Source organism: Neospora caninum, chromosome XI (genome assembly GCF_000208865.1).
Source record: "Neospora caninum Liverpool complete genome, chromosome XI".
NCBI classification, from domain to species: domain Eukaryota; phylum Apicomplexa; class Conoidasida; order Eucoccidiorida; family Sarcocystidae; genus Neospora; species Neospora caninum.
The window spans coordinates 4,696,148-4,722,760 of record NC_018397.1 but is presented as its reverse complement, the minus strand read 5'-3'; the positions used below and the strand labels follow the sequence as shown (position 1 = coordinate 4,722,760).

At 57.8% G+C, this 26,613-nt stretch overlaps 4 protein-coding genes across 4 annotated transcripts; 1 reads left to right on the top strand and 3 right to left on the bottom strand.

Annotated features, from left to right (window-relative positions):
- Positions 1-1,707: 1,707 nt before the first annotated feature.
- Positions 1,708-7,622, bottom strand: NCLIV_058570 (Proteophosphoglycan ppg4, related; the record flags this gene model as incomplete). Its single annotated transcript, XM_003885413.1, has 3 exons — positions 1,708-1,906; positions 2,079-2,204; positions 2,479-7,622. The coding sequence occupies 3 exons, from the start codon at positions 7,620-7,622 to the stop codon at positions 1,708-1,710; spliced, it is 5,469 nt and encodes a 1,822-aa protein (XP_003885462.1).
- A 3,245-nt stretch (positions 7,623-10,867) lies between these two features.
- Positions 10,868-16,367, bottom strand: NCLIV_058560 (uncharacterized protein; the record flags this gene model as incomplete). The annotated part of the gene is made up of 8 exons (XM_003885412.1): positions 10,868-10,963; positions 11,216-11,536; positions 12,023-12,276; positions 12,629-13,593; positions 13,953-14,183; positions 14,579-15,456; positions 15,777-15,836; positions 16,173-16,367. 8 exons carry the CDS (start codon positions 16,365-16,367, stop codon positions 10,868-10,870), a joined length of 3,000 nt encoding a protein of 999 aa, XP_003885461.1.
- Positions 16,368-18,767: 2,400 nt separating this feature from the next.
- Positions 18,768-20,043, bottom strand: NCLIV_058550 (conserved hypothetical protein; the record flags this gene model as incomplete). Its single annotated transcript, XM_003885411.1, has 3 exons — positions 18,768-18,998; positions 19,304-19,531; positions 20,029-20,043. The coding sequence occupies 3 exons, from the start codon at positions 20,041-20,043 to the stop codon at positions 18,768-18,770; spliced, it is 474 nt and encodes a 157-aa protein (XP_003885460.1).
- A 2,835-nt stretch (positions 20,044-22,878) lies between these two features.
- NCLIV_058540 (putative RNA polymerase II subunit RPB11) lies at positions 22,879-24,962 on the top strand (the record flags this gene model as incomplete). The annotated part of the gene is made up of 4 exons (XM_003885410.1): positions 22,879-22,952; positions 23,482-23,571; positions 23,962-24,055; positions 24,594-24,962. The coding sequence occupies 4 exons, from the start codon at positions 22,879-22,881 to the stop codon at positions 24,960-24,962; spliced, it is 627 nt and encodes a 208-aa protein (XP_003885459.1).
- Positions 24,963-26,613: the final 1,651 nt, after the last annotated feature.

Below are 26,613 nucleotides of genomic sequence, written 5' to 3'. Positions count from 1 at the left end.
TGTGTGAAGCCTACGGGCGTGCGAACGCGAGAGGACGTCCACATCTCGGGCCCCGAACGTCGCCAAGAAGGGAAACGCTTGCAAGCACTGTCACAATCTCCGGCGCTGCTTCGTTGCACACATGTTTTGAGTTCTGTGCACGTGAAGACACAGGACTCCTCCTTATTCGCCGTGTCCTGCGTTGGGTCGGGAGCACTCTTAGCACACGCAGATCGCACCAGGAAGTGTGTTGGTTGAACACTGTCCGCGGCGTCAGTTGCGAACGCTGAGGATTCCTGCGGGCACGATCAGAGTTGCGCTGGAGAGTGAGGTCAGAAAGCGGTCTCTGACACACACGCCTTGACGAGATCCCTCTCAGTCTATGGGGGTGCGCGTGCAGTTACGACGTGGTAGGCACGGTGGCAGGCAAAGAGCAGTGACTCTCGAATGCGCCGGGTTCCTCGAAAACGCTAGAAACTTGAATAGAGCAGCCTGCTAGCGAAAAATGTCGTTTTCGTTCGCTGGGCAACTGCACACACAGTGGTCAGGCAGAGTCGATTTGAGGCGCCTACCGAGGTCTAAGGCTGGCGAGGTATCGTGACCCGACGCGGGGGTCAGTGGCTAGGCATAACTTTGTGTCGGGCGTTCGGCCCGCTTCAGACGCATCGAATTTACAATTTTATATCTACATTTTGTCGAAGCAGTGTGGATAATGATCCACGTTACCTTCTATCTAAATTATATAACGGTCGTAAGGTACGCCGGGGATAACAGGTCAGATAATATTGGGAGTTCCTCGCTCACAGCCGTGGATTTACTTCTTTTTCCCGAGGCTGATTTGGTCGTATTAGAGAAGGCACGGGAGCGCTGCGCAGAGGCAGGAGTGTCGAAAACGCAGATAAATCTATGGGCCAGTAACATCTGCGACAGCCGGTAACTAGTGGTGGGCAATCTTGCTGGACTCCCTGAGAGATCGTGAGTGTGCAGGTGAGGAGGTAACTCTGGGGCAGTGCGGGAGTTGATGGCCCCCATCAAGACTTTCAATGTTTGTTAATAGGGTGTTCTAGATGCCTTTAACACGATGTACCAAAAGTGATCCCACGACGGCCGTCCTGCACACATTGCTACGTTAGAACGCATATATGCCCACAACGGTTTCATCTGTACGAAACAACCTACAAGGGGGACACAAGAAAACGATGCACGTCATGGACATAGCCGCCGCCTCAAAACTAGGGGAGTCCTCCCCCTTAAAAAAGTGGGCTGAGAGTGCTTCGCGGTCCCCGAGTCTGTGCACCGAAGGTGACCGCTCTCGGCAAATACAGTCGACGATGTCGAAACAAAACACGACGTCGACCAGTACAAATTCTGGACAGAGCCCACTCGAACGCAGTGCCGGAGTATTTAACGCACAATGTCGGCCCGCGACGAGAGAAAGCGGCTGCGGATGAACACTCCTCAAAATGACAACGCATGTCGCAACACCTCGACGCGCCAGGCGCCATAACGAGGCGCCGAGGATCATCCCCGTGTAGGGTTCATGTGAACAGTGTTTCGAAAAGAGAGAGAGAGACGCCACGAATGCAGCGCGCCCGCTGGGAGCATATGTTATCCGCAACGCAAGCACAGGGCGCCTGAACCAACTACCCGTGGCGCTTGCTCCTCCTGGTGCGTGTTTACAGCTAAAAATGTTCAATCCCTGAAGCCAAGTACTGTACAAAAAAGCGGTTATTCGAAAGAAGTGCGCAGGTCGTGTTTACAGATGGGGCACACAAAACTCCGCCGCAGCCACATGTCAATGCAGTTTTTGTGGAAGACGTGAGTACACGGCAAGCGGCGCAGCTCTTCTCCATGGTCGTAATCCTCGAAGCAAATGCTGCATCGTTTCGCCTCATCTGACAGGTTCGCGCTTCTCGACTGGTCGAACCTGAAACAAACACCAAAGACACCGGAGAGATGCGGACGGCTGAGAGGCGTCGGCGCGCCAGCATCCGGAGTTTCACAGTTGCCGCCCTGGCGAATCAGGTGCCGCGCGAAACGACGAGCTAGAAGACTCTGGCACAGCGAACGTCTTTTCTCGATCGAGAACTAAAACTTACTCGCTCGTAGGAAGGAGGTCAATGAGGATCTGCAACACCTGAGCTCGTCGTTCGTCTTCTTCTTGTTCCATTCTCTGGTACGAGGCTTCCACATCCCGAACGTCCGGCTCTTCTTGCTGCTGGTGTCTGAACGAATGGGAATATCACTGGAAACAAGAGCTTCCATTCGTTCGGTAGTTGCCACACCAAAACCTGACTGGGTAACAAAACATGTTTGAAACTCAAGACTGCCCCCACCCCCCCCCCACCCACTGAAGACGCCCTTCAACTACAGACTACGACGACTCAGCTGCGCTGAACCCCCTCCCCCACGACTTGATGGGTTTCCCTCGCTTTTTCTGGCACGACCGGCTGCCTTCGTGCTTCCGTTGTGGCTTCTCCTCGGCCGCCACCTTATTACCTGTGTGTGGCGGTTCCCGACGGCTGCGGCGACCAGGCTCCAGCTTCGTTTCGGCTATACGCTGTATATCCAAAAGGCGACCAGTCCTGCCGACTGTAGCCGCTCTCTGGAGCCGACGGCGCAGCTGACGCCGACGCCCTCGCGACGCCCGTTCTGTCGTCGTGCTGTCGCGCGCCGCTGGAAGACCGGCGCGGGTTCATTGCGGACCTTGACGACTCTGCCTGGCTGCATGCACCCGATCGAGACGCTCCTCCCGCCTGCCTGTCGCTGTCTTCTGCCGAGGCCAAGTACGGCCACGCTCGCCTCTGGGACGACAGGCCGGTGTGCTGCGCGTACATGTCTCCTGTCCTCGCGGAGCCGGCGACAAAAGAAGAGAGTCCAGTGGGCGAGTCGACGCGCGACTGTTCCTGGCGGGAGTAGCGCCCTAAGGCGTAGTGAGAGCCAAAGGAGTGAAACCCTGGATAGACGCGGTAGCGGAAGTCGTTGATGTCTTCCGAGGACCGGCCCGCAGCCGACACCTGGCTCAGCGCAGTCCAGGCACTCGATCCGCTTCGGTGTAACGTTACGCTGTTGCTCCGAGGGTAAGCCGCATGCGTGGCGACTGACGCCGAGGCAGAGCTGCCAAATCCGGCTGGCGTAGATCCCGAAGGCGACCTGTCCACAACTTCCCCACTGCTGGCGTCTGCTCCTCGCCCGCTCGGAAGCCCTGTCCGGTGAACAGAGGCGCTGCGGCTCGTCCCCGTCGCCGACCTCGAGGGGACAAGGCCCATATCGATCAGTGTTTGCCCCCACGTCGGCACCCATCCAGAGGAGGGGATTTCGGAAGACGCGATGAGGTGCCGAGAGGCGCCAGAGTAGCGACTTGCAAGGCCCTCGCCTCCAGCTCCTAGGCTTCGCCGGCTTACAGACCCGCCGGGAACCTCTGGCCTCCCCGAGACACTCGAAGTGTTGCTGCGAGCCGGCACGCCTCGCACGTAGTAGCTTCCAGCGGTCGACCGCGCGGAGTGCAGAACTTGCTGCCGAATCTCCTGCGCCGACGCCGTCCGCGAAACGCGCGGCCCGCGCGCTGAGGCAGTGCGATGCCAGCGATCGGAGTCGCTCGCGTCGGAGCTCGACGCCGCTGAAGAGACACCCGCCAAGCCAGGCGAGCAGAGTTCGCGGTGCGTAGACGCCACACGCGCGCGACGAGCCCTTTCTTCCGCGCCCCCGGAAGCGAGCGTGTGAATCCGGGCAGAGTTGCTCCCAGAAAGCTGCGAAAGTGTCGAGAGCGGCAGGAGAGGCACCGGAGGCAGACGGCCCCCGCGCGCGCGGCTGCTCGAAGTCCCAGCCGAGCCAAGAGAAGTCTGAGGGTCTCCGAGAGTCGCGACGCGGCGCGCTCCGCCAGCGAGCGCCGCCTGCGTCGAAGCCGTCGCGGCAGTGTCTGCTGCAGTGGTCATCCCCCTGCCGAGAGTCCCCACGACGCCTGTCGACCTTCGAGAGACCAGAGGCGTGACCGGCAGCGCCTGGAAAGAGCTACTGCGGAAGGCCCCAGCTGGACTGGCTCGGCTCTCTCGAGATCCGCGCCCCGAGTCGTCGGACAAGGCAGACCCCGAACTGCCTTCCGAATTCCTCCTCTCTCCGTCGTTCTCCGTCGAGCCTCCAGCAGCGGCTGCGCGTCTCGCAGCTGCAGCAGCGCAGGCCGCGCGGCGCTGCTCGAGCGTACCCCTCGAGACGCGCCCCAAAGTGTACGAGCCCACTGTAGCCCGAGAGGTGACGAAACCCGAGAGCCCCGCTGTCGCCTGCGCAGGGATGCGACTGAAGCGTCCCGTGCCGCCTAGACTTGATCGGCCATCTTCAGCTCCGCCGTGAGACAGAGTGGAGCGATAGATTCGACTGGTCCGCGCTCCCCTGTCGGTGAGTTCGCCGCTCGCGAGAGCCTGGTGCGCCGTGGCAGCCTCGCTCGCGCGGCGACTCTCGGAAAGGCCTCTTCCGGCGGTTCCAGCGGCGCCGAGCAACCTTGCTGTCCGCGCGCGCCCCAGGTCCAGTGAGGAAGAGCCGCTTCGGAGACCCGAGGCAGCTCCAGATATCGTCGCTGAACCGGGACCCGCGGAAGTCTCCGCAGGTTGGCCGACGCCCCGCTCGGAAAGAGCCCCACAACTGGAATTCAGAGTCTCCTCCGCAGTGGACGGGGTCTGTGGATCTTCGTCGGCGGGGACAAACCGCGAGGCGGTTCGAACACTGGCTCGCCGAGAGAGAGACGCGGCCGTAGCCTCCATGTAGCGGTGCGTTGCTCGCCCACTGCTGTGTCCGGGAATCGGACTGCCGGTCGCCCGCTGCGTGCCTGACACGGCACGCGCCGTCGCGTTTCCTGCGCGACGGAGCGCGGCTGAAGCAGCCCCGGGAGACGTGCGCGGGAGTTTGGAGCCTTGACTCGACGCTGAACCGTTGCCAGACGTCGCTGCCCGGGACGCTGAGACTCCAGAGCCCGTCGACGCCGCACTGCTTTGCCTGGCGCACTGCGAGCGGTCCAGCACGCGGTACCGCGGACTGCGAACGCGTCCACTTCGACTGGGCGTCGAGACGCTCGACGCCGCTGAGCCCGCGCTGCTGCTTCTGCTCTCCGTCTCCTCGCGCGAGTCTGCTGTCGGTCGCGACGAAGAAACACCGGCCTGTTTCCTTTTCCGCGTCACCTTTGCACTCGTGGCGCTCGCAGGCCGCACGGACCCGCCCGACGCCAACCTGTGCGACTCTGGCGGCTCGGCACGCGCGCTCGACGCACCCACCCCCCGGGGAGGCCCCGACCGGGAGGCGTCACGTCCAGGCGTCGCGGGCGTCCCGGCAGAAGCGTTTGTCTGAGAGGAAGACTGGCGGGTGGCGTTTCCTGGAGTCGCTCGCGCTGTCCGGACGGAGGGCTGCGTCCGACTCGTCACCCCGGGTGCGGCCCTACGGGGTTCGGCCTGGCCATGCGGAGACGGTCGAGCTGGACGCCACGTCAAGGCGCCCTTGTGGAGCGGGTCGGCGGTGTTGACGAGATTTCGACTTTTGGTCCCTCGCTCTCGCCGCGCGGCCCGAGCTTGGAGGGCGTCGAGAGCGTGAGCAAAGAGATGGTCTTGCAGTTCGTGTGGCCGCAAATTCAGAGAACACTCGGGACACCGAGCGGCAGGCGACGCCGCAGACTCGTCAACGTCCGAACGATGCGTGCCGTCTCCAGGCGACTCAACCCTTCCTTCCGAGCCGGAGCCTTCCGGCGCGGAGAAACCCTGGACGCCTTCAAGCGGGGCCGCACCCGCCGATCGGGGGGCGTCGCCGGAAGACGAATCCGTCTCGCATCCGTGGCTAGCCTCAGACCGCGACCCGCCCGCAGTGGACGCGTCGAGTGTCTCGGAGACCTGCGAACACGCCTCGTCGTCGGACGGCTTGCCCGCCTTGTCCACATGGGCCACGACGGCGGTGGGCGGCGTCTCCAGATACGCCCCATCGCTGTCCTCGAGTTCCGCCTCCTCGTGGCCGTCCTCGTCTCCAGGCGGTGCGCTCTGGGCGCTAGGTGTCTCCGACTGGCCCTCGTCTCGCGGGCAGTCGAGAGACAGGTGACAAAAGTCGCGCTCGACCGAGCAAGGCGACACTTGAGAGTGGCAGGAGCACGGACTTCCGACGCTGTCGTTCTCGAAAATGACAATGGACGAGGCGCTGTGCGGTGCGTCGCTTCCTTCGTCCTCGCTCGAGAGCTGACCCGGCTCTTCGCACTTCTCAGTCGGAGACGCGCGTCGCGCCGATTCCTGCCGCGCCTGCGTCTCTTCCCCCGCGACCGCTGCAGCGGGAAAGCAGCGCGGTGGTCCTCCTTTGGTTCCGCCCCCGGCGGGGCGAAAAGCAGAACACGTGGGCGGCCGCAGTCGAGGGGAGGCGATGGCAGCAATGGGAGGAGCCGCCCGACGAGCAGAAGGCGGTGGGATCGACGGAGACAACGCCGCACCCGTGTCGAGGTTGGAAGTCGGCACGCCGCTCGTGCCGATCGGTAGAGGAGGGACAACGCTGCCACGCTCGGAAAGCTTCGAGTCGCCCTGCCGCGTTGTTGGAGCTCCGAACGTCTTTGCGCCGTCACTGCTCGGGGGCGCGTAGAAACTTTTTACGGGCAACTCACTCACCAGCGGGACATGCACGAGGCCCACGGCGGCGTCTCTGGGGACGGGAGCGGCGTTTTGGACCACCTGGCTGGGCAGACCGGGCGGGCCATGCGTTTCGCTTTGCAGCGCGGCCTCCGCAACTGCGCACGCGAAAACGGAGAGATTCGCAGGGAGCGCCAAGTCTTCGGACTCGCGAGCGCCTGGCAGTTTGCCTGCCATTTCTGGTCTCTGAATCCGAGGAGACATATGCGGCGAAATCACGACGCACATGTACTTTTTTGAAGCCGCGGGAACGGCGTGTTGTGGACTGCGCACGACTCCGGGCTCGTCCGTAAATCCGCCGCCAGGGCCGGTGCCTAGGGAGCAAGTTTCCGACGGATCAGTCTGTCTCGGCTGAGCACTTCGAAATTCGCATCCCCTTTCGATTCGCGCCGAAGACAACGGTGAAGTACCGTGAGTTACCACGCGAGACTTCAAGGCGGCAGCTGTGCATGCGGAGCCGGCCGACGCGGCATTCGTGAACGATAGCGACGCCGCTCTCTGGATGCTCGTGTTGCAGGGTGAATTTCCCTCCTCTTCGGTGCGACTCCTGCGTAGGCCGGTGGTGCCGGACGCCGCGCTGCAGGCGAGAAGGGGATCCTCGCACGCGATCCCGTCGGCCCTCTTCACCGAAGGCTCTGCCGGAGTCGGACAAGAGATGCAAGCGGAGGAAGCGAGGAGGCCTTTCTTCAAAAATGCGTTGTGCGTGTGTGAAGAAGACGGCGCGTCGGCCGCCGCAGGCCGCGAAGCATCGGGGGTTTTGACGGTGTTCAAGTCGACGGGCGTGGGTGAAGAGGGAGGAACCTCTTCAGCAGCCGCTAGAGCAGTCTCGAAGTCGCGTAAATCGACGCTCACCTCACTGCTGAGGCTGGTAACGCGAGGGCCACAACCTGGAGTGGATTCCCCAGACGGAGAAGGCGGCGCATCGCGAGTGTCTGAGGAATCACTCCTGGAGCCGCGCCTGCCGCGAGAAGGCAGGAGGCGCGAGAAAGATATGGGTGCCATGTTCCAGCGCAAAGATCGACGCCCAATCTACCGCTTTCCAGAAAGCAAGGCGCGAATTCGGAAAGCCGGGGAGGGCGGTCCACCCAGTTACACGCAAAAGCCGCCGTAGTCCAGACGAGGGCACTGCCCGGTGACTGAGAGGCGGCTGTAGGCCATCGACGTCTACAGTGTATATTTCTGGAGCGCCGCGTGACCGACCTGCGGAGTTTCTGCAGCGCCGGTGCGTCGGTTGGGACAGACAAAAACCAAAAACGCCTCCTACCCCACAAAGAACAGAAAAAATCTCGTACAAACGGAACAAACCCCTGAGGTTTCGACTTGTTTCGCTGCTGTGCGGCCGCACAGTGTGCCACCGCGTCCGTGCAGTTGCTGCAGTGCTCGGTTTCCCTCGCCCGGACGGAGTTGTGTGTGTGACGGGGCCAGCCGGCAAGACCTAGCAGCCGTATGGGGTTGTACAACGCCCTCTGGAAACGCGTTTCGAAGAAGCAAAAAGCGCAAAAAACTGTGCAAAGAGTCCTTTGCTCTCTCGTTAGAAACTCCAACCTTCCGACAGTCCCACAGAGGACGGCGGTTGCAGATACCAGTCTGCTCCAGTCGTCAGAAATCGACGGCACTGCCGATGGTACGAGCGAGGCGCAGAACAGGAGGTTTGCCCACGGAAGCGCGCTTCCCTTGACACGCAGGAGTGTACGGTAAAAAGAGACCGGAGCAACACAAGCGGGACTCTGTTGCGCCAAAAGTACCTGGAAGTCGTGGGTAAACGTGCAATTTGGTCACCTCTTCGTTTTTCTGCCATGTACACGTTCTCCGCCTTCGCGCGGGATGGTCAGCCAGAATTTTTGGCTGAGGCCGTGGACGGGTCCGGTGGAGTCACGGCCGGTCCGGCACCACCCCCGAGACCGATCAAACCGGTGGCTACACGCGAGCGTCCGTCGGACAGCCAACGAAAAGCTTCAAATTGAAGTCTGCGTCGGATGATACGGAGCGCGAGAGACGTTCATGGCGCAAAAGAGGAGGCAAAAACAAGACGCGCGTGTTGAGGGGCTCTGCGTCGGCAGATCACCCCCTCTGGGAGAAGACTTCGCTCCTGGTGTCACCGGAAGTCGCCAGTTGAATGGGTCATGCCTGCATAGGTGTTCTCCGCGAACGGAGAGTTTTGCGAGACCCCAGAAAGCAATGCAGGTACAACGCGGCAGCGAAGCGAGTTCGAAGGAACAAACGCAGGAATTTGCAAATAGTTTGCAAACAGAGGTGGCATGAGCGAACATACACAGAAAAGCAAAAGCTCCATGGTTGGCAGTGAGGAAGTGTGTGTGAGGGCTGGGATTTTGCGGTGGACGAAAGAGCGGCCAAAGAAATAAAGGAAGTACCTGTTTTGAGTCGTTCCATGCTAGTTTCCGCGAAACGGAAACGGTACCTGCTCGGTGGGAAGCAGGATTGTAGCTGTTAAAGTGGTAAACCGCTTTGTTTCTCAGTCGAATTAAAGCGTTTCTAGACGGGCTTGATGGGAAAACCAAATTTTTTTTACTTTACGTTGCCCGGTTTTTCCCGCAGCGATGCTGAGCAATGCACTACAGTGTTCTCGCGGAAAGCGTGACTGTATTTCCCCAGTTTGTCCTCTTTTGGAGGGGAGCACCAAGGTCTGACAGAAAAAGGAAGGTAACGGTGGCAGTGTCTTAAAGAAGAGTCCGAAGAAGGGACGCGTCTGATACACTTTTCGTGCGTGAGTGTGCCGCGGAAGCCGTCGCAATAGCATATCGGTAAGGAGAAACATCCGCTTCACAAAGAAATCGTGTGGAACCGCTTGTTTTGCATAGTGTGGGGGGACGGTGTGTGCCTGTATTGCCTTCATGAAGCACGCTTGCGCGGGCAGAGACCAGCGAAGACATGCTTGCTTTCAAAATTCTGCTGTGCCGGGCATAGAGAACGGGAATCTTCTACAGAGCTCTTCAGTCACTGAAACGGCGCGCTTGTCTCAAGTGGTTGCCAGGTGGGTCAGCGACGATCCCTGTAGTTTGATGTGAGCAACCTCTCACTGGAAAGGGTGGGACTTAGACAGGCGGGTCATGGTGAATACAGCGTCCAGCAAGGAAAAAGAGCACAGTTTGTTCGGGGAAAGACGATATGCTGGGTGGGGCCCTCTGGGTGCTACCGTAATCTGGTGAACAGTAGAGTGCGCAAAGTCCACACCATCCTTCTATATAGACTTTCGTAGAGCGTGGAGGCATGGTCGGGGAGCCCAGATTTCATCTGCAGCCACCCCCGAATAGGTAAGGACACTGCAGAAGACATGTACCGTAGCTCGGTTGGACACTGAAGGGGGATTGAAGCAGGAGGCTCGCCTATCCTGTGGGACGGAGTGCAGCTGAAACCAACGCCGGCGGACGACGATTCGGCACAGCCAGAGCGACTGGGTCGCCGAGGGCCCCAAATTACCTGATTATCTTTGTTGGATTAATACATGGTGTTCAGTTGGTTCTGTTTCCACACTTGCTATAATCGTAACTACGCTCCCTGACGGAGTGGAACTTGGATCCGGGAAACAAAGACGTTCAAGATTTTTTTAATACGATGCTACGAACGTGACTTCATTCGCACTCAATAGAGTTCAACAACACAGCAGAGCTTAGCAAAGTAAAATCCGCGTGGTCCAGTCAACAGAGCAAACCGTCGGCAGCGGCGTGGCACGAGATTCCTGACTCCTAGGACAAAGGCATAGAATGGGGGTCCACCAGGGTATCTCAGAGCGTTACTTCGTACCTTTTTTCAAAGTACTAGGCATCCAGAGGAACCTTGCTGTCTTCGCCGTTAAGGTCCGCTGAGTCGGAGTTTTCCCTTTCTTTGCCCCTCAACCGTCCGTTGTCATCTGTTCAACACGACTCGAGCCGGCGCCTGGGTCAGTGGACGACAGTGCATCTCGCCTTTCCCCCGAGTAAGCGCACACACGAGGTTCTACAATGAGGGCGTGTCGTTCATGAAGACCACTTAAAGTGTCTTGATCGGCGGGAGGATTCCTGAACCTTTCAGTGGTCGGCTGCCGGCGTGGGTTCCGGCTTTTTGAAGAGCAACCCTCTCGTGTTGAACACACGTAGTGTACGCGCCCCATAAAGCATTTTGCTAGTCACGGTTTGCATGAAGCGAATCAAACGGGGCTGTGGACACTAAAAATTGGAGAATTACCAGTTACTTCTGTTTACTTCCTGACAGACAGAAAGTGTTTGGGGGGCTTTCTCCTCGTCAGATCGTCAATTGCTGTGGAACAGCTCTGCGCTAACGGGCGGTAGAAACTCAGACAAATACTTTCTCTGCCACCACCTTCCCTGCTCGTAAAGGCTTTTTTCCTGCAGAGACGCACCCACACGCACGTGCCCACGAGCATTTTGTCAGACTTTTCTCTGTTTTGTGAGAGCAAAGGAAACAATGCTTCACCACACCTTCCGTAGTGTTCCAATAGTGAGGGTGCTGGTCAGAGCAAACGAATCGGGACAAAGGGAGAAAGAGGCAACTGCGAGTAAACAGTTAACTGGCTTCGAGGTCCAGGTGATGCACACCAGCACAAAATGAAGAGTGGCGTGCCGCCCAACTTCCCTCACCTTTCCCTTGTATGCAAAGTGGTAATCGTAACGGAGAATTCGAATGAATCTGGGAGGGCGTTTGCCCCGGAAGGGATTGTACGCAAGCAGCGCCGAAGTCTTTGAATCGTTGACAAGTAATTTCGCCACTAGCCGAAAAAGCCAGTAGGGAGCTCGCACGTCAGGGTTGAACGCGGCAAACCACATCAACCAGTCTAGGCGGTAATAGTACGGCGAGACGGCGCACGGACGCCGGTCAATGTCTCCTGGCTTGCAGTAGAACTCATAGGTCTTCCACACTGGGCTAGAAGGTGCCGAAGGGGGATTTCGCTCATATGTTCCCTGAGGACACACAGAGTCGCATCCGGCCCGAGGAGAAAAAACCGTCTATTAGGATACGGGCTCTCCCTTGCTATGGTTTCCACGGACAGACGAGGGATAAAAGCCGGAAGGACAAATCCAAATATCCGGCGTCACCGCATTCGAAGCATCAGACGCTGATCCACAGTATCGGCGTACCCGCCGGCAAAAATTCAGCACAGACGCATCCTTTCGGTCCTTGCCCCGGGTTAGCGTCGAACAGAGCGGCCTCAGGCCGGCACTTGGGGAACCGCTACCGGGCACGCTGCGCCAAAATAGACGCATCTCATCCTGTGCACCTTCAGAGTGTGACTGACGCATGCACGCTCGAACAGGGAAGCAGTACTCGCCATGCTGTGTAGAACGGCGACGTCTTTCCCGCAGGTGAAAGCGTGGCGATTCGGCAGATCACGCCGGCACCCGAGAGTGAAGTCGCCGTCAGCACTTGCTGCTTTGTGGAGGCTTCACCTGAATGATAAGTTCCTCCCGTTGCTTCGTCATGAGCCCGAAAAGGCCGTAACTGTTAACGAGGCAAAATGGGTGGTAAGTGTCGTTCATGATCTGATTGGGTGAGAGAAGATTCTCCACGACGGGAACCGAATGCCAGGCCAGAACGACAAGCATCCCCACTTCCGTCATGACGCGCAGAACGAGGAAGGAATTCGAACAGTGTCGACGCGCGAAGAAAAACAAAAGAACGCAGAGCATCCCTGTCAGAACATCTGCGCAAAAACGAACAGGAAACAGGCACGTAAAGGCTGCGCCTCTGAAGAATTCGGGCCTATACCTACGTCGCCACAACAAAAGTGCATATATACATGTGTGCCGAGTACTCTGTTCCTCAACAAAACTGACGAGACGCCGAAGCGCAGCTGAAGCATGGTGAAGCCCCTCTGCAGTTGTCACGCTCGGGGAAGTCTGGTCCGCCGGTGCCTGAGCTTCTTCCAGTTCCAAATCCGTCATTGTGCACGGAGAAGGTTCGCCTCTTTCGGGTCTCTACCGCGGCCATTCCATGACCGCAACGCACTCGGAAACGTGACAGAAACAACGTGTGAATGAAATCCTGGCGCTCACCGAGACTCGCGAATGTTGGACCCAGGTGAAAGTGCATAAACAGGAGATTCGAAAGCACCACACCGGCGACTACGACCTCCAAGATAAGGGCTCCTACATCTTGGGTTCGTTTCCACAGCAGTTTGGCCTCGTCGTCGCCTTCGTCTGCATCGACCGGAGACTCCAATCGTTTTTTCCTCTCTGTGACTCCGTCCTCCCCTCCCCGCCTGCTCAGGTCACCGCCCTCAGCCTGCCGAGGCCTACGCAGAAACGCCCCGGCTCCGTCAGCGTCTTGCGGGCTCGCGTCGAGACGTAAACTCCCTCGACTTTCCACAGACGCCAGGTCTGACACAGGGCGCTCCTTTTTTGGGAATCGAAGAGACAAGGACATCCCGGCCCCACGAAACGACCAAGGGATGACTCTGGCCCCGGTGAGTGCGCCTAGCGACAGAAAGGAAATCAACGCGAGAAGAACGAGGCCAGCAGATTCCCAGGCGAGTGTCGACGTGAAGGACGCCGGGGCCGACGCTTTGCCAAGGAGCAGAAGGAGAACTCCATCGCTGGCGACCAGACTTGCCGAGATTAACAGGAACAATGGGATTCGCCAGCATCCCCACATCGCCAGCATGCGACGGAGAGTCCGTCCCTTCCACTTTGGGCCTCTGAGGAGGCGCCAGGGGAGCGCCGGAGACACCGCAGCCTTGCGATTCCCCGCTGGCGGCGGATGTACCTGAGCACCCCCAGTTTCTGAAGAAGCAGCCATGCTTTCTGGTGCGTTGCCCACCGGCGGCGGGCCGCCGCCACCGACTTGTGACTGGTTCCTTTCGGAGAGAGCCTCCGTTTCGCTTCGAGGGTGACAGTCGGTCCTTGAGTCGCCGGTGGAGAGTTCGTTGATCGCTGCGTCACTCCGTGGGATCGCCCATCTGCCCGCGCAGCCTTGAAGGAGGGGCTGCAACCGATTCAGCGTCGAAGTGGGGAAAAAGCGCCTGAAAGCGAGTTCACAAAGACAGAGAAAAGCGGGCTACGCCGGCACCGGTGGAGTCTGATCTGCACAGCCAAGTAACGTTTTCGCTGCACGTGGTGCGCCGCAGTGTCTAGAACGGTCTTGCCTGCTGGTTCCGCAACTTGCGGAGACGCTTGTGGACGCATCGGGTCGGGTCACGAGCCTCCCGCACACAACCGCTCAAAACAGCGACTGCAGGTCCGTTTTGCTGTCGCATCAGAGCCTAGTGTAAGTCTTGTGAGGAGTTCCTCGTTCTGCCTGCAGCTGCAGAGAGGGCCGTCCGTCTCGATGTGCGGCATCTCTCGTTCAGGCCCAGGTTCGACGAGCAAGTGAGTTTCTCACATGAGGAACCGATCGTCGAAAAGAAAGACGATGAAGACAATCGTTAGCCAGTTGATAAAGGCTAGGTTTCCGGTGATGATAATGGCCACCTGGAAGACAAGCTGGAAGCAGCCAGTGAACAGTCGGAGTTGTCTCCAGGGAGCTAAGACGGCGAACGGGAGAATCAGTTCGACAAAGTGGTTCATTAGCACCTCGAACTTGTGCACACTCATCGGCGCCGCATGCGCGAACCTGGCAAAGAAGCATCAGACGATGCACAGAGTATCAGCCTCGGCGTCTGGGGAGGTCGCGGCATCCTCTTTCCCTTTCAAATGCCCTTCGGTCGACACGATCGAGTTTTGTTTTTTTCGCCACTCGATCAGATTTTCTCGGCCCCCTCGCCCTCGTTACACTTGCTGTGCATGAACATCGCCAGGAGCGAACACAGAAGAAGCGCCAAGCAGATGGAGACTCAAAGCAGCGACGGCCAAAGAGGATTTCGCCCACGCCAATCCGCGTAGACCCGCACCGCTGTGCGGCCGTGGGGAGGCTTTCCCACGACCATCCAAGCCTCTTGCGCGCGGTTTCCTCTTGCCGCAAAGAAGTTGATCCAGCAGGTCTTCCGGTTGCCAGGAGGCTCCGCTTACCAGGCGACAGGATTCGGGAGCGGCTGCGTCTCGTAATGCCACTGCATCGCTGTGAGGTCTGTCCACGCTGTATCTGCGCGCAGCTTGATGAGGCCTGCGCCGAGCATCAATCTAAACAGCAGCCACCGGTAGCCCCACACAGAGATCCACGGCGTGGGCCACGCCGGCGGCAAGAACGGCGCTCTGGGAGAGACGAGGCAGTGAAAACAGCAGCGAAGAAAGTGGAAGGAGACGCACGGCCATCTCAGCATTTGCTGCACTCGCGGCGCGACAGAACGCTTCGCACTGGGAGAAGTATCGCTCCCCGCACGCGTCTGGTCGGCGGTGGCGTCTGTCGAAGACAGCTCCGCGCTGCCTGTTCGGGCTTCATTTTCGGCCTTCCTCAGCCGACAGGAGTCAAGATGAACGGAGTCCAAGGCTCCGGCCGCAGGCGACTGCAAGCTCGGTGAAGCGCTCAGCGACGAACGTGCGCTAGGTTCTGAAGCGGTCGTGGGAGAAAGAGCCTTCTTCAGCGGCGTTACGGAGGAGAAAAAGCAGACAAGTGAAAGGGGCATCGCCCAGAAACCGACCTCCAGCAGCAGAGTGTCCCACGTGAAGGTGTAGAACCGCTGACCAGCTTCCTGTATCGTCAAGTACGACAGCCACAGCCAGAGGAACACGGGGACAGTGGCTCCGCCCGCAAGGGCCAGCACTGCGGAAAGGACGAGACCGCTGGATGTGACAAACAGGAGCGAGGCGTCGCTGCAGCTGAGGAAATGGAAGAGAGAGGGCGAAGCAGCGAAACGCGTCCAGAACCCGCGAGTGTCTCGCCCGCCGCCGGTGCACGGCGAAGTTTTCTCGAGGGGGAGCAAACCATCCTGTCCAAAAAGGCCTGGTCCCTGAAACCGGCAAAAGAACGTAAGGGAACACGAAAGGCCGAAAACAGCGTTCTGGGACTCACTGCGCTGTAGAGAAGGAGATTTCCCCCAGGTGTCGACAACTTACACAACGACGAACTCTCCCCCGGTAGAACTAGCCCTTCGGCTCTACGTGTCCGACGCGCAGACGGTCCTGCCAGGGGGTGCGACGCGTACGGGATCCTACTCAGATCTGGTCTCTGAATCCACTTCTCGGCGGAGGAACGCCAGCACTGTGAAACCTAGTGTGAAGCGTTATCAATGTGAGCCCCATTCTCCATTGAATGGTTGTCTACTCTCACCTGTATGTGGGCAATCAGAAAGGCCACAAAGTACACGAGTCCCAGAGCGCGGAAGAAAACCTGCAACGAACAACAACAGTGGTGAACTTCTCACGTGTTCGCTAACGCAGCGTGAAGGTACACCCGTCAAGCGCCATGCCATGAGAACGCGTTGCGGGTAGTATATTCGCGCGACGCTCACGTGCGCCAGAAAACGAGAGCGTACGAGCAGGCTGTACATGGGATTTGCAATTCAAATGTGGGCCAAATGGGACAGCGCGTCCTGATCATTTCATTCGGCGGGAATCCGTCCTACCAGGCGGACGACCGGTGTGTCGCTTCGCAGAGGCTCAACGGGCGTGTGGGCCGTAGAGCCTGTTACAGAGTTGGCCGCAAACGCCAATTTCTCGGACTTACAATACGTGTCAACCAGTAAGTTCCTTCCATAACTGACAAATCGTCCGCAGTCAGTTTGAGATCGCTTCTCGAGCGGCTGCAGCTCCGTTTCCACGACTCTTTGATTCGCCGGGAAAGCGGAGCTCTTGCGGAGCGTGGCGCTTCCGGTGTCGGCCCAGAATCGCCGACAGGGTCCGCCTCGGCCCCGTTGCCCATTGTTGGAAAGGAGAATCACAAAAAGCGAGCTCGATAAGGTCCAAGCATTTCCCGGTGCGCAGGCGTTCTGTGGCCTCGCTTCGTCTGATTGGCTGAGACTGGCGTTGCTTGCCGTGTGTACCGTGCTGAGGTCGAGGTGACGCCCGGCGCGACGTCACCGAAGCCGTGAAGAGGCAGGAATGTGGACCCACCGGAGTCCTCATGCAACTGCTTTTCCCAGTGCTCGAAGTCGGCCAGCAGGGCGAGAAACGTTCGTAGACGAGCAGCCCGGAATACCGCTGCGGAGCCCCGGCCAGGCGGCCTGGGTGCGCGTCTACGACCGGGGCAAAAGCGATCTATAGCGGCGACAACAACACGCATACCCCCCGTCTCGAAAATGTGGAAAGGGACAGTTAATATGTGAGCAAAGACCGTGCGGCAGAGTGTACAGACACTTCCTGCGAAAGTTAGAGATCGTCCCGGCATGACGAGACTAGCTGCGTAAAGCTGTCGCACACGGAAGTACGAGTTGACGCGTCCAACACGAGAGACGAGACGAAAGTAGGCAGCAGTCCAGTATACAAAGAATAAAATAGGTCGCGCGGCGAGCGTCGCTTCGGGAGGTCAAGAAAAATCGGTCGAATTGGTACCTTTCAATGCCCCTGTCGGCTCAAATGAATGCAAATCGATACTGCTGCCGTGTGCCCGGTTTCGAGTTCGCATGCCTTGCAGCGACAGCTGGTCCGAGACAGGTGAGAGCCCGAACCTTGTCTTGTACCACGGTGCCGGAGAGGGTTGGTGAAACACCCTTTTTTTGTCGGTTTCTGGAATACCTTCTTTTCTGGCAATTTAGCAAAGGCATTAGGGATCTCCTGAGCAGGAAAGGAGACTCGGTATCTAGCCGAGTGTGAACGATTAGAGTCAAGTATCCGGGGTCCAGGCTAGGCCTATCTAAGTTCGTGCACACGAGGAGAAGACGTACACAGTCATGCCACTTTTTTACATGACCTTCTAAAAAAGCAGTGTTGCAACTAGTTTGGTTCATCTGCCGCGTGAAGATGCATTTGCTCTTCGGCTATTGTTCGGCAGCCATTTCAACTGCACTTCGGTTACAGATCGAAGAGAATACTGAACGTGTTCAGCACGTCAAGTGCTTCTTGTACGATCTCTGCAAATCATTTCACGCACTTCCTCTGATTTCCGCGCAGTCGCCACCTCAGTAGCAGAAGACGGTTGCAGAAAGCCATGCATGCCCCTGATATGACAACATAGCCTATCTTAACAAAGGAAGAGGAAGTTCTCTCTTCGACAGTGTCCACAGTCTAGTATCACGTGCACAACGGTAGACTGTTTTGAAAGGATTGAAGCCAAAGCACGGACAGGGGCGCGCTGGAAAATGAAAGATGCGCCGTGTGACATGGCGCCTTTCGGTGCCCAGGAGTTCTGCTTCAAAGACAAAAGGTGATATGGATCTCTATCCTGTCTCAGAGAGTATCACTCTCAGTACGATGGTACTGATCATACTAGCATCTGAGTAGCAGTTTTCTCTCGAGCTTTACGCCCTCTCTCGTCAGCTGTTTGCGTCCCCGTCTCAGTGCCTCGGCCAGGCTACCCCTGTGCCGCTGAACCGCGTGCACTCAGCCCCGTTAATTTCGGTATTCTTCTTCATGCGCGTAAAACAGCATGTGCAGCGTCTTTTTCGAAAAATCCCTTGTATGGAGGATAGGCCTGTGTTGACTAAAAAGCTCGTCGAATTCTTTTAAACTGATCTGGCCGTGTCCTAAAAGTTGTGAACGCCCGTCGCCTTTCCTAGTCTGTGTACCTACCGCGAGATGCAAGCACCTGGGAAGCGTCTCTCCTCTTTGCATCTATTTTGTTCCATCTATTCCGTTCGCTTCTGTCCGCAACATCAATGTCGCTTCAACTCTACGAAAAACGCGCAGCTCGGGATGTGTCGTCTCAGAATGTGTGTTTTGGTTGCAAACCGACCGCGCACACGGCACAACGTGGGTGTCTTCCCCGACACAGCCTCAATACCCCCAAAACAGATGCCTTCAGGTTGCGCCCAAGAAAAAAGCGGCAACGTCCTTTCTTGCATTAGGCACTTGGGCGTCTCGCCGCTGTTTGTTTCCATCGCTCGCTAGAGCACCACACCGCACATTCGACCCCGCCCGCCTCCCGAGCAGTCCCGTTTTTTTCTCGTCTGGTTGCGCGTACGAACAGCAAAGAACTTCTCCGCTTCAGTCCCTGAGACGTCCTTCTGCTCCGCGCTTTCCAGAGCCCTGTTTTTCGCCGCGTGCTTTCTCGCCTTCGACCGGGTGGAGGGCGCCCCAACACATTCTCGCGTTTTCAAAGACGGAAAAGTGAGACCGCCTCGCTCTGTCAAAAAAGTCTTCCCTCTTTGCTCCCGCGCACACGCAATCAGCCCTCAAAGAAGGCTTTCGGCGGCAACGCTCCCAAGGCGCGGTCGCGTCCCCACTCGGACCACCGACCAGTCAAGCCGTTCGCGATGAAGCGCCCCAGCCACGATCCCCCGTAGGCCAGGAAAGGCAACACAATCAGTTTCGTTTTGTAGTCGTAGCGCCGCAACGAGTAGTGCCCCAGCAGAGTGCTCACAGCCACGCCAGCCCAGACGCCGTTGTGCGCGACGACCTGCGAGAACAAAGACAAGCAGCAGGGGAAAGGATGACGCCTGGAAAAGGACACGTCTCAGATGCGCCAGACCGCCTACGCCCCTACGCGCCTACGCGCCTCGCCTTTCTTCTAGATATGCAGCGTTTGAGGGACCGCCAAATCTTTTTCTCTGCCGCGTTCGTTCTGGAACCGGCTCCGTCCCCCCGAGGCCGACAGGTTGTCTGCCGTCGCCTGTGCGCGTCTGAAAAGAGAGATACAACGACGCGCACGTATACACCGACGCAGGCTTCGAGGAGTCCTCTCCGTGCCCGTGCGAGACTTACGCGCTTGCGGATGCTTTCCTGGCGCCTCACAACAATATCCGTCGCCGGGTCTGAACGGCTGAGATCGTATTGCCTCTGCAGCACTTGGCGCATGTCGTGTTTGTCGTTTTTTGTGTAGTTCCAGTGAACCATAGGGGCCATGGTCATCAGCCCCAGACGCTCCAACACGGTCAGCCGGCGCCGACCCACCGTCTGCTTTTCCTCCAACAAAGAGATATCAGAAGGAACCTAAGGGAATGCAGATTCGCACACGCACAAAATACAGTACATCTACAGTCCTCAGCAGACCTACATAGGGAAACACGAACACCACACGAACACAGAAAGCGCTAGATCTAACCGTATATCCAAACGAACATACATATTTAACATATATATATATATAGAGAGAGAGAGAGATACATAGATATATACAACTAGAACGGCTTCCACAGATCTGTGGCCACGCATGCGACATGGAATCAGAAGTATGAACGGTGCCTCGCAGTCAGAGTCACGTTTTTTGGTTATCCCGGTCTGGATGCAGTTTTCACGAATCAGCATCCGTTCACGACAGAGCAAAAGTGACAGCGGGCTCGCCGCGACGCGGGGCACGGTCCTTCCGGAAAGAGAGGCGCGCGCGGTTCGGCTACGAGCACGGGGGGGGGGGGGGCCCAGCGCCCCGGGCATGCAAAGAGAAACAGTCCGGCTTGTGCCTGATCTTTGGCCATCACCGTATGACTTACCACAAGCTTTCCCATTTTGGCAACGAGATATCGCGGGTGTGTGCGAAGGCTATAGTCCTCGTGGCAGCCAAATAGAAGTGGATGCTTTCCGCCGTCTTGAGTGGATCAACAAACGGAACAAGAAGCCAGCAGGGAGGGAGCCGTGGAGGTATTTTGTCCTCTTTGGAGGCGCTGCGTTGCCAGTAGCTGTTCCAGGGAAGCGTCTCTCAGACTTTGGCGAAAGAACGAGAGAAAAACGCAGCCGCAAGACGACGACCAGGCGGCTGTCTCAGGCGAGTGAAATGGTCCCGCTCAGGTGTCCCGCGGACAAAGGGAAGCAAACGCCAGGAGGAAATCCCGTTTTTTTCGAAGCAAGGAAGTCGTTCAGGAGAGCGCTGCAAGAAAATTCTAGGCAAAGTGCCGACCGCGTGTGTGTCTGGGGCACGGGTCTCCCTTGGCAGTCTTGGGACAGCGTTCGGGGCGCGTAGCTGCGGTGAAGTGTGGAAATCTTTGGCAGGCGAGGTCGAGGAAACGAACCCACCAGCTGGCCGCGAGGAGAAGAAACAAAACGCGTTTCGTGCGGAAAAGCGGCGCGCGAGAAAACCCCGGAAGCGGATACAAACCCGGTGAGCATGCACGAGCGCAGCTTCGAATCACCGGGTACGGACAGGATCACGGGGAATGCGGACGCGACGCCAAAGCAGACGAAGTGGGTGGTGTTTAAGAAAGTGGAAAGGACTTCACGATCAAAAAGGAGACGAGGCGCACGGAAAGCCGTTCTTTTCTCAGCGTGTCCACGGTGGGGAGTCGCCACTCCCGTCGGCGGATGTACCGACAAAAATAAAACCAGGCACAGAGGATGACTACAGATACATGCTTGTGCACACGTATACGTGACGGAGCGCCAAACAAGAAGCTCTGCTTTTTGAAAAGACGGATGTGTGTCGTGCTAGACAAGTCGAGCTCAAAAACGTGCGTTTCCGGAGAAAGGCCTCCTCTCCAGAGGCAGGCTCGCACAACGCCGCTGAGAGCCAAAAATGGGTTCTTCCGTCTCGCGGACACCGTCTCTTGTTTCAAGAAACGCTTCGGCAAAATTCAAACTGTTTGCGTCTTTCCAAACGGGAAATGCTGCAAAACGTCGCGGAGACAACTGGTTCCCGTCGGCGCCGCCTCGTCCCGATTTACGCGCGAACGCCTCGCTCTCCGAGAGGATCCGACCTGCTCTGCGCTGCGTAAGTCTTCCGTGTGCGAGGGGGTTTTGTTCCCGCGCAAAAACTCGAAAGTGCTGACACGCCAGAGACCAGAAGAAGGACCGTCGTGCCGTTGCACGTTGAAAGCCGTCCGTTGTCTTTCTTGGATACAAAGAAATGTTGCCTCATCTATTGAGGTACATATTTGCAGCTCCTCCGAATGGTGTGTACGCGGGCAAATCTAAGCCCGATTAACGCTTTTCGTGAAAGCAAAGTTTGCATGTAGGGCTTACATGCGGCTGCTGAGGTGTATGTACAGTTTCTGATCCTTCCCTTCACCTCTTTCCGGGGAGACGACTATGTCGAGTCTCAGTGAGATTTGAGATCTTTCTCTTCCGGTACTTTTAGCGCATGCCCAGGGGAGGAGAGGAAGTCGTGTTCGTTTTCCGACTGCATGGTCTTTTCCCCGTCAGGGATACCACCAGCGCCCGCCTCGACTCCCGTCCAATTTCACGTCTTCATGAACTGCCCTTGAAATATGCCGGATTTCCTCGTACTCTTCCCACCCCTCCTGCATCGTTTGTCCTCACGCGCGCAGGGATATTTCGCACTTTTCCCGTGCACGCTTCCTTGCCATCTCGAGCTTCCGTTTCGCGAATTTCCCCCGAAAACCAAAGGCGCGATTTCCCGATTTTGGGGATACCTACGGAAACCACAGTCCACGAACGCCTAGGAACTCGCTGCAAGCTCCCGTCCGTGCCTCTTTTTTCGGCATCGACGCACTTTGTGCATTCCCGCCGAACCCTGTTCAAGTACTTGTCCTTCCGGTCCTCCCCACTTACCTTTCTCAGCGCGCTCCCTGATCCGATTGTTTTGTTTCCCTTCACCCGCTAGTCTTCGCTGTTGCCTCCTTCGTCTTCCCGTTTCTCTTCCCGAGCGCAGGCTGCTCTGCCGGTGTGTCACACTCGTCTCCGTGCTCTCTCTCGCAGAAAGCCGCCGTTCCCTCGAGTCGGTCTCGCCGTTCCTCTCGCCTGGCCCGGTTCCTCAACTCTCGGGTTTTTTCATTCTTTCCGCTTGTCTTGCGCTCCGTCGCCGGAAATTCATCCGGCCCTTCGACTCTTTCAAGACTCTTCCCCTTTCCCTGCTGTCGCCTTTCTTCTCGCTGTCAACGGGACGCGTTTCAGACCCGCGCACGCCCAGCTGACTGGAATTCGACGTGTGTCGACGCCCTCGGAACCGATCCTGAACGGCGTTTCCCCTTTCTTCGACGTGCGCAGATCTTCCTCGCACGGTACCTTGCTCTGTTGCCTCGCTTCGTCCCGTCTCCGATATCCCCTCTGTTCCTGTCACCGCTTCGCGCCCTCTCCTTCGCTGTACCTGGTTTTTCTTTTCGAAGCTCGCTTTTTCCTTCGTTTCCCCTTGTCTTCTGTCGTTTCTCTCCTGGTTTTTTCTTCTTTTCCGTCAAAAGCCTTTTCTGTCGCGCATCATCCTCTTTGGCCCCACCCTTTCTTCTGTCCTCTCGACTCGAGCCAGTCCCGTCCCCTGTGCGGTTGCCCTCGCCTGTTTCTCATCCCTTTCTTTTGTCTTTTCGTCCCTTCGTGTATGTCCCACCGTTCCTCTCCGGAGGGACTTCTTTTCTCCCCTGCCATTCCACTCTTTCAACTTTTCTTCAAGCGCCAAAATGCCGAAACAGTCGACTATGGTCAACCGCCTCGACGCGGCGGATGTCACCGAGCTGGCCCCTGGCCTCCACAAGTGAGTGCTCTTCTCGCTCGGTTCCTGCTCCGAGTCGTCGCACAGCGTCGCCGTCTCAGTGCGCCTTGTCGCTTCTTGCTCTCTCTGTGCCGTTATCCTCGGGGTCTCTGTGAGTCGCAGTGTGCTTTCGGCCCGATTCGCGTCTCCTCGGCGTTTCCTGCGTTCGCGCTGTTTCGCCCCAACGTCTCCCTCTGTCTCTGGACTGCAACCTCGGTCTTCTTCTCTCTCCGATATTTTTCACACGGTTTCCCTTTTTCGCCACCCTCGCTCGCGCATGGTGTGGCAGCGGAACTAGGAGACAGGAGACGAGTTTCATGAACGTGGGGAGGTCACATCTGCAATGCGAAAGGCGCCTCTTCACTGGCGAGGCCGCATTTCGAAGTACAGTGTCCGTGTCACCGCTTTGTGCGTACGCACAATCCACACTGATCGCTCCACGAACAGCTGAGCTCCGTGAAACAGTGGACGTTTTCTCAATTTCTCTTGCCTCCCTCTCCGTTGCTCTCCGCCGTGTGGCTCTCTCTCGCAGGGTCGAGTGGATCCCCGATACGCGCTTTCCTCTCTGCGGCACTTTCGTCTTCCATCTGGAGGACTACACCATTGGCTACGTTCTCCGCAAGTAAGTCGCCAAACGGTCGCTTTCCAAGAAGCCGCAGCCTCGCAAGTGCGGCCGCCAAAACCAGGAGTTATGACTCGGGAGGTGCGACCGTGACTCTTGGTCGGCAGGCGTTAAGGGCCTCGCGCACGGGAAGCGTGCTCCAGCTGCGCTTGTCTCTCCCCGTCCCAATGCAGAGAGGACAGGGTTCTTCGTAGTTGCAAAGCGCGGCACTCCGCCGGAACGCATTCGACCGATGCTTTCCGTCTGAAAAAAGAGAAGAAACCAGACCCAGAATCGGCTCGGGTGCAGGGAGCAAGTCCGTTTCTTAGCCGAGGCAGGGAACAGGAAACGAAAAAGAAAAAGACGAGAGACACAAGTCGCGTTTGTCCCGTTGAGGGATCTTCCCTGCAGCGACCTCCTCAACGACGCTCGAGTGAAATTCGTCGGGTTGCGCCAGCCTCACCCTCTGGAGCCGAAGATCGAACTCCGTATTCAAACCGTCTCGGTGAGTGCCTCGAAAACGCCTCGCTCTCTCGTCCTGCTCCGTCAGCGTTTCTTTTGCTGGCCTTCCCTTTAGCTTGTGTGCCTTCCCTTCTAGCTTGTGCCTTTCTTCTGGCCGTTTTCGGGTTTTGGGGTGGGGTTGACTCTGTCGACTTCTTTCTCGTATTCTTCGTCGATTCGCGTGCGCCTTTTTGGTCTCCTCTCGCGTAGGTCTCCTTCTTCTCTGGTCTCGTACCCACACGCGTTCTCTCTCTGTACGCGTTGCAGAACGCTTTCGTTTGGTGTGCGCATGCACCACGTGGAGTCCTCGCTGTGTGTGTGTGTGTGGGGGGGGGGGGTCCGTTTGTGTTCGGCTTCCGAGCCAGCGATTTCAATGTTCCCACTCTCGCCAAGCGCTCTTCCTAGTTCTGTTTTCGCACACGGTGCCGAGCTGTCTCTCGAAGGCTTTCCGCCGCGTGTCTTGTTATGACTCTCTGGCTCTCGGGTCGCCCGCGTCGCTGAATGGGGACGGCCCACCTGTTCGGTGTATGCTTCTGATGCAGAACAGTCCTTTCACGCTAGTTCTCGAGAGCTTGCGGAAGCGGAAGGCGGCGCTCTCACTGCTTAGGGCACGATTCAAAGCCGCAGTCGGCGCGGCTCCAGTTGTCCAGACGGCCGACGGCGTTCTGTTCCACTCTGACGAGGCGAAGAGTCTCGATCCAATGGGTGTCTCCATGGTGGGAGGCGATGTGGAGGGGACGCGGGCAGCGCTGCGGGCGGAGGCTTCTCCAGTCTCCTCCGGTGATCGTTCTGCGTTCCGGAGAGGCGACGAAACGCGGCCTGTCGAGGGGTGGAGAGGCTCACGCGTGCATCTGCCACATCAGGTGTCCGGTGTGCCCGTAGGTACGGATGTGTGGGGCATTTCTGCATAAGAGCAGTTGTCTGTAGGGACATTTGCATGCGTAGGGGGAGGTGTTCATATCTGCGTTCGGGTTGCCTGGCGATGAGTGCATGCTTCTGTGTATGTGCGGCCTTTCTGGCCTCTCGTTGGTGGGAGGTGGTGGGCTGCACAGCGCGTAGAATCGGGCATTTCTCTATGCGCCTGGGGCCAGGAATCTAAACACGTGAGGGGTTCACGGCGCAGTATGCGCGCCTTACTGGAGAGGGAAGCAAGGACTTCCTCATCTTCACTCGCGGTGGGACCGCATCGAAGGGAAGACTGCAGGTATGGATAGGTCCTGGAATTCCGTGGAAATCTGACCTCGTCGAGCGTCATCTCATATTACCTAACCGTCAGATGCGCTTCACGGCGTGTCAGAGAAAACCTCTTTTCTCCTGCGCCGCCGATATGGAGTTCTCTCTCGCACTCGGATGGCTTATCCAGAGCTCCGTTTACCCGGCAACTCGCCGGCTCCGCGTGCCTGTCGTGTACAGCCGAAGGCCCAGTGTGTCAGTTGCCAGGGTGCGCAGATGGCTTCAAAAAGCATCTGCGCCCGTGGTTCACAGGGATTTGCAGAACAAAGAAAAGAGATGCAACGTTGACACAGCTCAGGTCTGACTGCACAGAGCGAGTTCCAGTAGTCAGAAGCGGCGACACTTCCCACCCAACTTCGTGCGACGAGAGTGGAAAGCTACCGGAACAGGAAGTTCGCGGTAGGGCACTAAAAGGAGCAGACACTGAGTTGATTCCGCGTATGCGGCTGAGTGAAGAGACAGGAGCGGGCGCACAAAGAGCGCCGTAAGGAAAGCCAGAAACAGAAACTGCGGTGCGTGGTGCGTCGAAACGACGGCGCGGACCTGGCAACACGAAGCCAAACTGCCGATGGGTTCAGGGGAAGAAACCAGTTTGACGCGGCTGCAGTGGAAGCTCGGCGAACGCAGTGGATAGAAGCCTTCCGACATTTCGACGTGCTCAGAACTAGGAAACGCCACCCGGTCCACAGCGCTGAGCAGTGACGTGTGACCCAAAGCGTCCGCTCGGAACGTTTCTTTGGGTCACACGCTCCGTGACGCCTCGTGTGGAGAACTCAACTTGAAAATCCTACACACTGTGTGCCGCCTGCTGGCCTAAGCAGACGAACGCTCTTTCGCAACCTGCCTGCCGGTCGAATGCACCGTTTTTTGTGTCGCTTCTGGGGTATAACGCCAGACCAGGTTTGCCGCAGAGAACTGAGGGCTTTTCCGTTCCAGCTAATGCTTATACAACGCTTGCCTCGGTTCGAAAGACGGCATGAGCCGAGTTTTAGCGCGAACACTCTGGGCTGGGAAACGACTGGATGCTCCACTGCACTGGCCCCTGCATGCACGCTGAAACGTCAGAATCACCCTAGAAACCAAGCGAAAGACACAGTTCTGACGATAGCACTGACTCCAGCTCTGGGGCGCTGAAGAAACTCGCGACAACAGGCTTCGCACACTGTCGTCGACGGTGGCTGCGTTGAAGTAACACGGACTGACATCAGTTTACAGGAAGCAAAAAGCACTTTCCTAGCTGTCAAAAAGATCGTGACACTCTAGACGATCGGCAAAGTCAACCAAGCACGCACAAATCACGCCTTCGCCTTTCCGGTCTTGCTACCCACG